Source organism: Carassius carassius, chromosome 1, assembly GCF_963082965.1.
Source record: "Carassius carassius chromosome 1, fCarCar2.1, whole genome shotgun sequence".
NCBI classification, from domain to species: Eukaryota; Metazoa; Chordata; class Actinopteri; order Cypriniformes; family Cyprinidae; genus Carassius; species Carassius carassius.
The window spans coordinates 43591273-43607586 of record NC_081755.1 but is presented as its reverse complement, the minus strand read 5'-3'; the positions used below and the strand labels follow the sequence as shown (position 1 = coordinate 43607586).

Sequence of the window (16314 nt, the reverse complement as noted above, 5' to 3'; positions counted from 1 at the left end):
GGCAGTTTGAAATACAAGATAACTATAAAGGAGAGCTCATGTGAGACTAATATCAGTGCTTCATGTCAGATCTTTCCCAAGCAGAAATCTATTTTTACAATACCGTAATACTGTAACCAATATAAATGATAAACAAAACACATTTTTATCAGTCAAAAATGAGATTCATATTCCATATTAAACAATGCAGTCAAAATCAAAGTCATGTGCTTATGTGCTCTGGCAGATGCAAGAATAAATTATATAAATAAATCCCTCTTGTCTCCAGGGCATATTCCATCCAATATTAGAGCTTGTCCATTATCAGCAGGGATGAGGGTTGAGATGAGAAAACTAATGTAACTATTATGTTAATACTGAGAAAGATGTTTTTCAGATAAAAGGCTACCAAAAAACAAAAACAAAATTATAGTAGGCTATTTCAACACACCCCTGGACACACAGTAACTTTTATGTCAGTATATATACTTCAGAGGTAATTTAACTTATATTACATCATGTGATTTACAGTATATGGGGTCCAAAAGTCTCAGACCACAAGACAACATTTTTAATTTTTCTATTTTTTTTAAATGACACATTATAACAATTTAATGAAAAGTTTGATTGCTGAATTGTATTGAATTGTACATGTATTGTAGTATGGGTTGTTCTATATTTTTGCTAATCTTTTTTTTTTCTGATGATGATGTTATCAGGCACCTTTCAGTTTTAAATAAAAATGTAACTTGGATTTATAGCTGCCATGTTCCAGTGTTTTTCAAGTGTGACAGTAGCATATATATAAGGCAGTATTTTGAATTTATATTTTGAACCACATTAGGGCTGTGCACAGACATTTTGAGGGGCAGTGGTCCAAATCAAGAAAAAGGGCACCAAACCCCCACCCCCCGCTGACCTACTGCAAAGTCATCACATTATCCCACACACTGCATACTAGTCCTCTAAAATTCTTCATTGATGGTGTCAAACAAGTGATTGGGTGACCATCTTGAAAGATCCCTGTTAGAAATAGGTTATAATAAAACAACATGCAGTCTTTTTACACTATACATTTTTTTATTATATAACTGTGTTATGCTAGACAAATATCACACATTTTGAAGACTGGCCTACTGTGCTCACTTTGAATGAAATTTGTTATGTAATTGAAACGTGAAAGTCTTAACAATGTCTGTATGTGTATTTGCAGAATTATGTTTCTGATGTCACTTTTAATCAAATACAATTTCTTAAACCTATATTTAAGAGGTAGAAACAAATTAAGCTATTTTACTTTACGTACAGGGAGTGACGCTACACTTTAAAGGCAGCAGGCGGCAGTCACGACTCATGAGAAATACAAGTAGCCTACTTTCACTTTCACGTTCGGCTATAGGCCTACGTCTTTTCTCCAGACAGATTTTGTCGCACTTATAACCTGTACTATGTGAACCTGTAAAAACCTGTAAAACCACATGAAATAGGTATGTAAACATATATTATGTATTTAAGCATTGTTGTGTGTTGAATATGCTAAATAAATTAGGCTATTTGATAAAAAGAAAGCGTTCGTCATGCAAATTCGAAAGTGCACTCGGTGACTTGACAAGACATATTTTGGATCAGTAAATAGGCCTTAATGTTATGGATATTGTTTGCGAATGAATTAAAAGCACATGATGCACTTTTTAGTGCGCGTCGTGACAGATAGATTGTGTCTTTTTTTTAATGAAGCTTTTGAAAGCGTTTTTAACTCGAAAATACATATTAAAACTAATGCAGTCGAGAAAGACAAGCTGTCCAACCAATCATGCTAGAAAACAATCACGTGACGTCAGAATGAGGGTGGAACCCCTGCGTAGTGACTCTTTCTGTTGATGAAGTGTGTTGTTTGTTAACAATTAAAAACCTGCAAACGTACTTTTTGGAGAGACACGTAGGTGTCCTAAAAAAACTACAACCTTACGCTCTTTTCAGGTTCTAGCAAATATATTGTAATGCGCTCTTATTAATTCTCGTTTTATAGACCAAACTGTGCACACACAGTCTCATATGATTGAAAGTGTTTTATTTGTATGATATTTCATTTCTGATTTATTACACAGTTTGTGTAAAGTAGGTAGTACAACAATACCGTGAATAAATAAAATTGAATCTGTGTGCTTACTATTTCCTGCATTATTCTTAGTGGGATGCTACTGGATTGGTGTGAAAAGATCCTGACCTTCAGAGGTAAGTTTCATTTTGATTTGTTTGAAATAAAAGTACTATGCTTAGTTAATTTTAATGGTCTACATGCTTTGGAATGGTTTTTATAATGCTACTTTTATGTCCTTTATTGTTGTAATGATACAGTAAGAATAAAACTTAAAATTTTCTCACGCCCATGTCGTTCCAAACATGTATAACTTATGCAAACCTAAACAAAGATACTATTTTGTTAATGAATATTTTTAATCACTTCCTATTTTTATTTTTTTATTTTCTGTATTAGTAATTTTGTTACTTTTTTGTCATTCTTAATTGTTTTTTAAAGTCTGTGTAATTTTTTTATAATTTTATTTCAGTTTTAGTTGTTTTACTGCATCAGTTTAAACTAAATGAAAATTTGAAATGCTGACAACTAGCTGAAATAAAATAAATTAACTTTTTTAATATTTTATTTTATTTCAGTGAGTTAATTTATTTCAAGTAACAAAACATGTTTTATTGTAAAATATTTATGTTGTTATTTCTGAACGTTTCTTTTTCTTTAATAGGATAGCATATCCTGAATTCTTCAACCCATGTGACTGTTATATTTAAGATGGCATCAGTCAAAGTGAAACCACGGAGAAGACTGAGCTTAGACAGTCCACCTAATAGTGAGTTGACACAATTCAGAACATTTAAGAAATTACGATTTACTTGATTAACAATGAAATATGTTCTAACTTCATCTCACAGTGAGCAGAGAAACACCACTGAGGATACTGGTCTTTGGCGACTCAAGTCAGAATCAGATCTCCCTGACACGGTCTGTGCTGGGACAAGACGTCTTTACCAGAGATGAAGTCAATATTTCAGCTACCATGAAAAGTTCAGGTGTTGTTCAGGAGAGAAACATAACACTAGTCAATGCACCAAATCTTCAAGATAATGACTTGCCGGACAGTATACTTCATAAGGAGCTCAGGAAGGCAGTTTGTTTCTCATGTCCAGGTCCTCATGCTGTGCTGTTCGTTGTAGACCCATTTAAATTGACCTCTAACACCATGGACATACTGAAGCCTATGGTTCACTTCTTTGGGGAACGTGTCTTGAGGCACACATTGATTGTTTTATACCATGAGAAAGGCATGAAAGTTCTGTCCATAGAAGATGAGGTAAAAAAGAATAAGAGCTTTAGAGAGCTTGCTGAGAAATGTAGCCAGAACTACCTCTTTTTCAATGGAGAAGTAAACTGGACTGAGGGTAGCCAGACTCAAGCATTGCTCACCAAGGTGGATGAGATGGTCTCGGAGCATGGAATGTTTTCAAACATGGAATTTAAGGATGCTGAAAAAAGAATTCAGAAAGAGGAGCGTTTCATCAAAAAATCTAAGGAGAAAGAGATCAGGGAGACATTGAAGGCTCTGGAGAACCAGCATTCAGGAGAAGCGCTTGCCAGTGAGATCCTGAAGTATGAAGAAAAGATACAGTTGGAGTGCCGAGAGAAAGCAGAGCTGGTTGTTGCAGACAAGCTTGGATTCGCGGTTAGATTTGTTGATTATGCTGTTGCAGTCGGAAAAGGTGCATTTGTTGGCGCACTTCTGGGATTTGCAGTAGGTTATGAAGGAATGGCAGCGGGAGCTGCTGTTGGTGCTGGTCTTGGTGCTGTGTTTGGAGGTGCAGCTAATGCAGCATGGAGCTACATTTACAAATCCTTCACAGATGCCCACTAATGGGCAAGGTGTGACAATAAATCAGCGATTTTCTGTCTGCTTTAGAAAAAGTACTCTGCTCGGTTCCAGTTCTGTACACACACACACCACTTGAATCTAAAATAATCATTCATAAACTTCTTAAAGACTGAAGCAAATTACAAGAGTGGTCACAGTGGACTGTGTTTACATTAATCTTGCATCATACATAAAAGCTGAGGTGCAAGTACATTTAATCACTTACATTACTCATTCCTCACTTCTTTCATGAGGATTTGAGTGTGCGATAGCCCTGGAGCACCACCTGCTGTTGAAAACTAAGCTCAGAATCGATTCCCGAGAATCGCGATGCATTTGGAAAATCACAATAAATGATATCGCAATATTTTTTTGTGATTTGTCGATAACTATAAATAAGCAATATTTTGATAAGTGTGTTTTTGTGCTGGTACCATGGCTGGTTTAGACCTGTTATGAATAAATAAACATGACACTAAAACTGCCAGTAGGTGGTGGTAAATCCCTTAATAAGGGATTCATGGAATCATTCATTCAAATAATTCATTCAAAATGGCTGGTTTATTTAGAAATGAGCTGCCTGTCTTTATGATTCGTTCAAAAACATATTAATTCAGGAACTAAACCTTGCAGTGTTGCTCTGAGAGACACAAACATTCTGCTCCGGCTTTGTTTGGAAATGATTATAATAATTGAAAATATTTTGTCTACAGTTTCACTGAGTATTAACTTCTTGTTTTTGTGAACTGTTGTATAAAGTTAATAAGAATTTTTGTGATAACACTCGAGCGCTAATATTCATGAAAATGTCACTCTTGCTCATGTGATTTTTTTATCATATCATATAAATATAAATAACATAATATTAAATATAATTAACATATGGGGATATTTTGAATGCTTTTGATTACAGTGTTCCTCTAACTCAAATGGTAGAGCATTGCGTTAACAAGCGCAAGGTTGGGGGTTCGATTCCCTGGGAGCACATGATAGGTAAAAATTGATTGCCTGAATGCACTTTAAGTCGCTTTGGATAAAAGCGTCTGCTAAATGCATAAATTTAGTTTAATTTTAATTTTGGACTTTCAAACTTTCTTTAAACATTGTAAGTAAAGAAAGTAAGCCTTTTTTTATTATCCACAATGATACAATGAGGGTTTCTGGGGATGTAATAGGCTAGTCACTACATTTTCCAATGTTTGTCTTTGTGGGCAGCTACTGAGTTCCAGTCCCAACTTAAGAAAAACATATAAAAACAAACTATAAAAACATATTTGAACTTAATTTGAATTCAAAACATATAAAGATTGTAAAGCTATTTTTAAATCATGATGTGTAAGCGCCAATCATTCTTTAATGCTATAAAAGGGTTCTGACTCAATAATCTACAGCTGCCACATCTGACTGTGACATCTATACTATATATAGCTATTATTTTGTAATCAAACTGAAAATCACTATTGCTGGTCTTGGACAATAATTGCAAGTCATTTTTAATGCCTTTACGTCAAAAAAATGATAAGGATTTTTGCTGATATTGCTTTTTAGGGCATATCTAAACTTTTGGAAGGCGCTGTGTGTGAATTTATTTTTAATATTTTTAGTTTTAAACTGTAAATATGTTTGTACAAAAGATTTTATATGAGATGTTGTTTATATGTAAATAAATAAAATACGTAAACTATTTCGTTGTATGAAATTTGTTGTATAATGCTGTACATTTCATCTTTGTCTAAATTAGTAATGAAATCTACTTCACTTTAAAGCTATTTGAGTCTATTTATGATCTGGTAAGGTGTGTGACTCAGTGTAAAGTTCAAGGCAGGCATTGTCTGGCTCCTCCCCCTGCTGGAAACACACCTATGTACTTTATGCTCTAGTTCACTTTACGAGACTCACCGTAGGAGACGTGAATGACTCTCTTCATCTGCTGAAGTACAGGTAAGATCCAATGAGATTTCCATTAACTATTGTCCTGTAACTTTACCTGTTAGCTCACAATGTAAAGGATAACGAGCACAATACAGCTTTTTAAAAAGATGATACAAAAAAAGTGGTCAGTTTGAATGATGTAATTGTATAATACAATTGTATTTAAATAAATTTACAATTATATTTAGAAACACACAGTACATTTTTAAGTTAGACCTGTGACTTAATGTTTACAGCTGCCTTTTCCCAAACATGTCTGAAAATTATTCCCGAAACCTCTTAGATAAATATTTAGATTTGTCCTGATGACGACATGAGGTTTCTGGTTGAACCCGTTCTTCTCCATACCACTCGCTCAACAGAGGCCTCTGAAGAGCCCCATTGCAGTTAGTGGAATGCTACACAAACTCATTATATAAAGCATTTGCAAATATTTACATAAACACAATAGCTCAAGCTTTCCTTAGAAAGTCGAGTTATAGCTTATAAAGAGCACAGCATAAGGATTTTAATTTTATTTTTTAACTCTGGAATGTTGTGTTAAATAAGTCTGACAAGAATTTTCCATTCTCTTATCTTAGTTAATGTGTTTCTGTCCATCATTAGTCACTTATTCATGGTTACTGGGACAAAACAGGCTAAACACAGCCATATTATGTGCACCACATTTATTCAATTACTTGAAGTTATGAACTTAACTCACACACTGAACTTATACAAGGTGTTTGTAAGCCTCAAAAAGTCTTAGTTTGTAAATGAAGGCTTTAAAAGGTAATGAATTCTTGAGAGTAGTGCTAAAAAAATAATATCTTCTGCAGTATTTTTGTCTTGTTTTCTATTACAAATATCTAAACATTCTTAAAATTAAAATGCGTTTATATTTCAAATGCAAATATACTGTATCTCGTCGTGTTTTCTCAGCATTTTAACACGATTATTTGAGTTTATGCGTTAAACAAGAACAAACATCTGTCAGTTGAGGATAAAACGTCTTTCCCTCTGAATTATGCTGATCTTTCTAACCCCATCGGCAGATATATCTTCCCATTTTAATCATAAACTCACTTCATTTGCTTCTCAAGTAAATTATTCTTGATTTACTATTAAAATATTTAGACATTTATGCTGGAAAATGAGACAAGAATTACATTTCTATCTAGTATTTGGAAGGAGTAGTATTCAAGCTGTAAGCGTGATTTGTTGTTGTGTTTTTAATGTTGGCAATGCAACTCATTGATATTTACATTTAGAGGTCATATTGATATATTGTGGTCCCTTCAATTCATTCAATTCTCTTTGCTTGGTATTAAAAGGTTCTTTAAAGAGGTTTAAATTTACCTTCACACAGTAAATCTTGCAGAAAAAGTGTTGTAAAAGAGGAGGATTTTGAAATTAACTTTCCTCTTGTCAGTGCATTTTATTTGCTACATTCATTTGATAGATGGTTGATTTATGTGGACGTTTTGTGATGCTGTGTTCTCTCAGGAATGGAATCTACCATGAGTCTCCTGTCCGAGAAGCACTTCCTGTGCTCTCTGTGTGAGGAGATCTTCAGTAACCCAGTGACAACGCCCTGCGGACACAGCTTTTGTAAAGCATGTCTCCGTGTTTACTGGAGCCGCAGCGGGTCAGACGAGTGTCCGCTCTGTAGGAGGGCCTTTGGCTCCAGACCACATATCAGCGTGAACCGCATACTGGCGGACGTCACTGAAAACTACAGGAAGACACGCTTGGCTGCTAAATCCAAGTTCTTCAGTATGGATGAACTTCAGGATGAACCTGTGAGTACTTTAATTTAAAAAAAAAACTAAATGTATACTCCCATTTATTATACTAAATATTTTTATGTTTTTGAAGGAACTTATGCTAACCAAGGCTGTATTTATTCAATCAAATATAGAGAAATTCAGTCAAATGATACAATTTAAAATAATTTTTTTCTATTCGAATATATATAACATTTGTAATTCATTCCTGTGATGCAAAGCTGAATTTCCAGCAACATTACTCCAGTCTTCAGTGTCACATGATCCTTCAGAAATAAGTCTAAAATACTGATTTGCTGCTCAGTAAACATTTATTGTTATTATCTGTTGAAATCAGCAGTGATGCCTAATGTTTTTGTGATAATAATAATAATAATGGATTCACTACACAATGTAAATTAAGTAGATTTAATGATTAACACAACATTTCTAAAAAGAAAATGTAAAAAACAACTTAAGAGTTCTGTTGTTTTGTTCTTCTCTCTTCAGAAGAATGCAGGAGAGGTGCAGAAAATGATTCAGGAAAGATTTCAGAAGATTGAGAAACTTCAGAATTCCTTAAAGCTCCTAAAGGTTTGTGACCGATTGCAACTCTGTGAATAAAACCACGACCACAATTAATATTTAAATAAATAAGGATACTTTTTTATTAGTAGTAGTATTTTGGGTTGAAGTTTTCCCTTAAAAATATCTGGTTAATCTTTTTCTTTCTTTTTTATTTTTATTAATTGGGCTATTTCTAAAAGAAAACCTGTTCTTCCTCCAAACAGAGCACATGTCTTCGGGAGGTTCAGGAAAGCCAAAGGGTGTTTTCTTTTCTGTTGAGCACCTTAGAGAAGAACCATAAACTGGTAGTGGCTGCTGTTGAGCAGAAACAAAAAGAGGCAGAGAAAAGAGTTGAAAGGCTTGTAAAAGACCTGGAGAAAGAAATGCTTGAACTGGAAAATGGACGCACCAACCCTGAGCACTTGGATGACAAGGAGCGTCTTAAAAAGGTAACCTTGTTTAATTTCTCTTTTGATAAGACATTATATTTTAATGTTTCTTTATGACGTTTTACATGCTAGATACAAAAATCACATGACTTTTTGTCAATCATTAACAGTGCTCATGAAAATAAAAAAATAATCATCTTTAAACGGCTCACACAACTACTGATTTGTGTTCCAAAAAGACTTTAAGAGCAAAGAGCACATTAAAAATAGTCAATATGACTTGTGTGTAATATTCGAAGTCTTCTGAAATCATGTAATAAGTGAAGAAAAGATCGAAATAACAGCATAGTCATACAGATGTGGAGTGATATGAGGACAATGACATAATTTTACATTTTATGAAGTTTTCCTTTTAGTGAGTATAGCGTAGGATTGAATAACTGACATATTTTCATCTCCAGAGCTTCAGTGATATACCGCGAGCGATGAGAGACTGGTCTAGAGTCACACTGGAGACTGATCCTTGTGTTGGCTTCACCAGACAGGCTGTGGTGGACTTCATGGATACAGTCACGATGGAAGCTAAAAGACTGTCTAAAGCTGGTACGACTGCATGATTCAAATAATGCTACAGTATATGCTCCAGAATTCATACTGTCCTTATTGCTTGTCCTCATGCTTTTGCCTGTTAGTACTAAACATAATTCTCACAGCTTCTTCTGTTAATCATGTTTATGCTTTTTGGCATTTAAAACATGAATGTTTCCATGTTCTGGGGTCAAAAGCTGTACAAGTTTAGTGTATGACCACATTTTGCTTCTTAAAAGAGACAATAACATAACTAGTGACAATACATCAGTTACTTTTAAATATTATACACACAATGGCAGTAAATTATTCATAATTTATGGATTCCTCAATTTTTTTCTTTTTTGTCTTTGAAAATCTTTCTAATTAGCCTAACAGTTATATTCCATGAGACTAATAATTATGTTAATTTAAAGTTACTAAACAGTACCGATGCATAGCTGTGAAATAGTGTGTCTTATCCAGTGACCTCCACTAAATATTAATATTGAAAGCCTGGACAAAATTATTTCAAGCCTGAAAGAATTTGACCATGTAATGTTAGTTAATGTTAGTGTTCATGTTTATTAATCTTTGTTCAATGTAATGTAAGGATCCCCAAGGTTTTGGCCGTTTTATGGTTTTATTAATTATTAACTCTGTACACGATGATCAAATTCAAGATAAACAAGTTAGGTCAAAAGTAATGTAATCGAAAAGTAATCAAAAAGGAGATTACATAACTTAATATGTGCAATTCAGATTATGTCACTGGCTACAATTTTTGTCATATAAATTTGTAATCAGCAATTGGACTATAGTAATCTACCCAGAACTGTAGATATAGATAGAGAGAGAGTGGGAGGATATATATATATATATATATATATATTTATGTTCAGTTATTTCACTTTAATAGCCTGGAAAAGGACCTGCACATTGCAATTAAAGTAAAATGAATCAACCTAAGCATAGGAGCTCGAAAAAAAATCCTAATTGCAGATGAAAATTGCAGATGGCACTTAGAGGCTTTTGCATCTGAACTCTTCATATATATATATATATATATATATATATATATATATATATATACACACACACACACACACACACACACACTTTTGAATGCGTGCCAATGGAGAAAAGTGTGGCATAGTTAGCAGATGATAATGTTGAAGAGTGTAATTTTTCTGTGATTTATATTTCATCTGCAATTTGTTCTTTTTCAGAACTGAAGAGGCTGCAGAAGTACTCAGGTGTGTTTTCATGAACATTTAGAAATTTGTTCATAAAATTAGTTTTGTGTCATTGTCTTCTCTGGAAAGCCAATCGTCCGTCTTTCTTTTCAGTTGAAGTAAATCTGAATCCTAGGACAGCTCACGCTTACCTCTACATCTCTGAGGACAGGAAGGAGGTCAGACATGCGAATAAGCGACAAGAGGTCCCAGAAAACCCCAAAAGGTTTGACCGGGTGGCTAACGTAATGTCCAAGGAAGCCTTCAGCCATGGAAAGCACCTTTGGGAAGTGGAGGTTGGAGACAAGACTGACTGGGATCTGGGAGTAGCCAAACAATCTGTCAACAGAAAGGGGAAATTTACTATTTGTCCAGCCAACGGCTTCTGGATGCTAAGCTTAAAGAATGGCACCCAGTACATCGCTAACACATCCCCTCCAACTTTCTTCAGCCTCAGTCACAAACCTAAAAGACTGTCTATTTACCTGGACTTTGAGGAGGGACGTGTGTCTTTCTATTGTTTGGATACCGGGATTCATCTCTACACTTTCAAAGATACTTTCACAGATAAGCTCCACCCCATCTTCAGCCCGGGACGACCCCACGGGGAAAAGAACACTGCTCCCCTTATCATCAGCAGCAGCTGCTGCAGCATCTGAAGCAATATGCTAGCTCTTACTGCCCCTTCTCTTTCTTTACCATTGCCATCATAGGATGCACTTAATTATTTATTAAATTAAAATGTGCACTTATAAATATGTTTAAATGCAATAGAAATGACATTAAAGTATATTTTTTGTTTACTATAATGTATAGTCACTATGCTCGCAAGTACATTTTAACCATATTTAAAAATATTTTAAAGATCATTATTAAAGTATATACAGTATAAAGATGTGTCAGCTAAATGAATTTAATATAAATTTAAACTATAATAAATGTTCATGTAATTGTATTAGTAACAATAATTTAATCGTTTAAATCTTTTTTTAAAGTATGCTAACATGTACTTCTTTTTAACAAGGGACCACATAGCAGCATGCTCAGAAACACTCATTTTAGCAACCCACAACATTGCAGCATCATGATTAAAGTTACTATAGGTTGTAATCATCTTATGCAGTTTGTAATTTAAATTAACAAAATGATCTTTAAAAAAAATTGAAGTTTCTAATCCAAAATGTACATTAGCTATAATTGTACTTTTTTGTACTTATTTATTCCTTAAATGTTATTTATAACTTTACACATATGCCATTGTCATGGGACATGAAAGTAAGACGTAACTTGTTTTCGCTCTGTGAACTTCTATGTAAGCGAATGAAAGGTTGTAAGAAACGACAGAATTCACTTCAAGGAACAAGAAGGCAAAGGATGAAAAAGAGGACTAGATGGATTGGAGATGGTGGAACGCGAGGGCGAGAGAACAGCGAGTCATTGTGCTAGTACACCAGGCACTGGGAGACACACTCAGGACACATTAACGCATTCACACACTGATACAAACGCGCACATAAGCGCGTGCTTCTGCCCACCGCTGCACAGACCTGAGCTGACATCCCAGAGGGCAGCACTTCACTCCTGTCCTTGCCACTGGAACTTACAACCAAAGTTACATTCACTCAAGCTGAGCCTCTTCAGAGGTCTGAATCTATAGGTCTAACATCCATCACAGGTTTATGGCATTTCGGGTCAAGCTCTGCATCCAGATCAAAGGTACCCAACCCGAGAAAGTGGAGGACTAGCAGATGATTGACTGTGGAAGGAGTTAAACTTCAGAGACCCTGTTGACTTCCGTCAGGTAACAACCATTTCTGTCATTTATAATGGAAATCAGAAGATCAGTTCAGTAAATAACTTAATAAAAGAACTAACAATTTTGTCAGGCTATTTTTAAATGTGTGTTTTTTAAGTGTATGCTTAAAGCTGAATACTTATGAAGCGCTGTCACAGCAGCATTCAGAATCGACATAAACAGGCTCAAGCCTGCTTGGCCCACTCTGAATGTGTCAAAGAAAGCTTCTTGTGTCCAGAGGCTCCTCATGTTTTTTCTGAGATAATCCACTCACCCCACAGGCGTAGCTCTACACCCACCACAGTGTGAAAAGAGCCCATTCTCTCAGATATATGGTAAATCCAGTAATGCTCACTGTACATAACAGTGCCCAAATATTTATGTATAAAACCACATGAATATTGAATGGAATGTTCTGGGTTACAAATTGAACTGCATAAACAACATTATGTGGCATAATGTCGATTACCACAGAAATTCATTAAAAAAAAATAATGTAGGATACAATAGAACCACATACACTCTTAAAACTAAAGGTGCTTTAAAAGGTTCTTCAAGCTATGCCATAGAATAACCATTTTTGGTTCCACAAAGAACTATTCAGTCAAAGGTTCTTTAAAGAACCGTCTCTATACCTTCTTTCACCACAAAGAACATTTTGTGAAACAGAGATTCTTTATGGAACCATTTAGACAAAAATGTTCTCCTGCACCGTGAAGCACCTTTTTTTAAGTGTCTAGGACCAGATAGTAAAAATTAAATAAACAGTTTTAGTAATATTGCCACAAGGCATACGGTGGGTTTAGAATCTTGATTTTCACAAGTTCGAAGTGGAAAGCAAATAGGTGCTTGTTCACATGAGAATCTGACAAATTTACATTGCAGATCCCCGAGAGATACTGCCTCTAGGTGAAATGTGAATTCACTGAGAAAGACCTCAGCAATGACAGACAGTTATGTAGCGTGAAAACAACATCAGTCCAATGACTTTGGATGTGTACTATAGTGTGTGGGCAGCATTATACATTACACTTGTTACATGTGACTAGTGTGATAAATCTCTTACTGACCTCATCTTATAATCTTTCTGTAATCTAATCTTTCATCTTCTACGTCATAACCACATAACACCACTAAACCGGACAAACGACATACTGCATACTGCAATTCCAGAAAGTGGCTTTTTACCTGGACCAAAAATATATTCAAATGACAGGAATGATCTCCAAAACAAATAACCAGGCGTTCATCCACCTAAAAAAAAAGTAGTTCCATCACAACGTCAATTTTGGCAACTGTCAGTACACATAATAAACACGTTTACTATGTAACACATAAGTACATTAACTAAAACATGAAATGCTTCACTTTTTTTAAACACTGGTTGTTGTAACCACAAGTTTTAAAACAAATTGATATTATAATAAATGGTAAATGATAAATGGTACCTTTAGGGCTACAGTAGCTTGTCACCGGGATAGTCCCCTGAAAGGGACATCTTTGTACCTTATCTTCCCCTAAACAGTTCATATAGGCTACCTTTTGGGTACTCTAAGGGACTTAAATGCACCTTTTATGAGTAGATAAGAAACAAAGTTGTCCCTTTAAGGGTCCTACACCCGTAACATGCAAATTTAGCACATTTTCTTGCAGCGTATGCCACAAAAGCTTTCAATAGAGCTTAACCCAGGGGTGTCCTATAAGAGCTCCTGTAGGGCAACCTTCAAACAAACCTTACTTCTAACCCCAGTTAAACACACCTGTACCAACTACTCAAGGTCTTATTTATTAATAGCAACATATGGGCTGGTGTGATTTAGCAAGTTGGAATTAAATTCTACAGGACATCAGCCCTCCTGGTGCAGGACTGGAAATACTGGGCTTAACTTGAGCCCAAAACTTCTCTTTAAGACAGGTTTGTCCAGTCCTGCTCCTGAGGGCCACGTTCCTACAGAGTTCATCTCCAACACACCTGCTTGGACGTTTACAGTGACACTGAAGACCTTGATTAGCAGGTTCAGGTGTGTTTGATTCTGGACAAGATTGATGGAGCAAGATTCTACATGACTGCTTTAAGGTCATTAATAATTTAGGAGCAAGTCAAGAATGCAAGACCTGTCAGGATGTGTTTTAGGAGTGTGTATACTGTAACAACATGCAGTACCTTTATCTAACTATCACACATTCATTTGTTCCAATCTTTAGGTCCACTTGTCAGTCTATGCTCTTCCTTTATCGGATCTCACATTCGAAGTTTCGAATTTATCACAGACGTTGAAGTGTATCGAAGGTTTCTGTCTCTGCCATCCATCAGACGCTTCCAAGTGATCATTCTTGGAAAAGATTAATCATGGCAACAACCGGCATGCAGCTTCTCGGCCTGGTCCTGTCAATCATAGGCTGGGTGGGCGGGTTCCTGGTGTGCACCCTGCCCATGTGGAGGGTCACGGCCTTCATCGGAAACAACATTGTAACGGCGCAGATCACATGGGAGGGCCTGTGGATGAATTGCATCTGGCAGAGCACAGGGGAGATTCAGTGCAAGGTGTATGACAGCCTGCTGGCTCTTCCTAGTGACATGAAGGCCGCCCGGGGTTTGACGGTTCTCGCTTTGCTCATCTGCACCCTGGCGCTCACGCTGGGTGTTCTGGGTATCAAGTGCACCGAGTGCGTGGGCCTCCCAAGCCTCAAGGCGCGCTTGGCACGAGTGTCCGGCGTGCTATTTGTCATAGCGGGGTTCCTCATTCTCATACCCGTCTGCTGGACGGCTCATTCCATCATCAGGGATTTCTATGACCCCTATGTGGCAGCTCCTCACAAACGTGAGCTCGGCCCCGCGCTCTACCTGGGCTGGGGGGGTTCGGCTTTGCTGTTGATCGGTGGATCGCTCCTCTACACAGGGTCCAGTCCCCCTGGGATTCCCTCTTCTCCTACATTTAGCAGCGACGAGAGCGGCCCACGTCGAGCGGGTGGAGCAGCCCAGGTCAAGGGTTATGTTTAATGATCAGCCGCGACACGCCAGTCCCCGAAAGCCTTCTCTGCTAGAGTTTCCCATTGTGATAGATTCAAGTTAATTTTAATATATTTTTTATCATTCAGAATATTTCTGTAGTCTGATGGAGGTAGTGAATAGAAATGTGAAATCAAGTGTCATTGCCACCTCTAATGTCCACTTATAAGTCTGTCTTTCTCTGTATTTGACTGTATGTTATTCAATAATAAAACCTTAAATCCTTTATAGTGTCATTTCTGATTTTTTTAGGACTGTCTGTTTATGCAGATGACCGATGATGTCACTCATGTTACTTAAAGGAATAGTTCACCAAAAATGAATATTCTGTCATTATTTTTCTCACCCTCATGTTCATCTAAACCTTCTTTTTGTCTTTGAAGATTTTTTTCAATGAAACCTTAGACATTTATTTCTATCCCTCTACTGAAGGGCATTACACAAAAAATTCTAAACGTTTCTAAGACATTAAAGAAATCTTAGTTTTTGCAAAAACGTTCATGTGATTATGAGACACAAGAACAGTTGAAAAGAAAAGAATGGTTTAGCACATTTGGTGTGCTCTATGTATGTGTTTTGATCAAAGTTTATATGTATGAATAAAAGGCTAAATTAAATGTATTCATCAAGTGATCTTTTTTTCAAGAAAATTGGATTTATTCATTCATATGAATTACTTTTAAAAAGTCTTCATGAAATTTTGAATTGTCAAAGTTTTGGTGGGATGGACGTTTTAATGGAAGGACAGACATCTCTCAGGTTTCATTTAAAATATCTTCTTCACTTGTGTTTATAAAAGAAATATGGTCTTATGGTATTGTAACGATGTGATGCTGAAAAATGTATGACAAATTCTTTTAGGTGAACTTTCCCTTTAAGATGCTAACATACTGAACATAAAATGTATAAACTATTTGAACTGTACAACTTAAAAATAGTAGTCCCTAAAAGGATTATTCACCCCAAAATCCAAACTGCCAATTACATTTCCTCACCCTCATGCCACTGTATGACTTAGTTTCTTCACAAAACTGATATTTTTAGGACCAGGGTAACCACTGCCAAATACTTATGAAAAATCAATACATAAAATAAATCAATCCTATTATTTTAAAGGTCATTAAGGTAAAGGTCATTCACAAAGTTAGGATGTACAGAATATCTGATACACA

At 35.8% G+C, this 16314-nt stretch overlaps 3 protein-coding genes across 3 annotated transcripts; all 3 read left to right on the top strand.

Moving 5' to 3' along the window:
• The first annotated feature begins 2734 nt into the window (after positions 1–2734).
• si:dkey-120c6.5 (GTPase IMAP family member 7) lies at positions 2735–3946 on the top strand. The gene is made up of 2 exons (XM_059535710.1): positions 2735–2846; positions 2929–3946. Exons 1-2 carry the CDS (start codon positions 2789–2791, stop codon positions 3903–3905), a joined length of 1035 nt encoding a protein of 344 aa, XP_059391693.1. The 5' UTR covers positions 2735–2788; the 3' UTR covers positions 3906–3946.
• A 1217-nt stretch (positions 3947–5163) lies between these two features.
• Positions 5164–11321, top strand: btr02 (bloodthirsty-related gene family, member 2). Its single transcript, XM_059560399.1, has 7 exons — positions 5164–5843; positions 7320–7615; positions 8090–8173; positions 8371–8595; positions 8997–9138; positions 10332–10358; positions 10452–11321. The coding sequence occupies exons 2-7, from the start codon at positions 7322–7324 to the stop codon at positions 10994–10996; spliced, it is 1317 nt and encodes a 438-aa protein (XP_059416382.1). The 5' UTR covers positions 5164–5843; positions 7320–7321; the 3' UTR covers positions 10997–11321.
• A 3158-nt stretch (positions 11322–14479) lies between these two features.
• Positions 14480–15368, top strand: cldnk (claudin k). The gene has a single exon (XM_059560412.1). It carries the CDS (start codon positions 14483–14485, stop codon positions 15131–15133), a length of 651 nt encoding a protein of 216 aa, XP_059416395.1. The 5' UTR covers positions 14480–14482; the 3' UTR covers positions 15134–15368.
• The last annotated feature ends 946 nt before the right edge of the window (positions 15369–16314 follow it).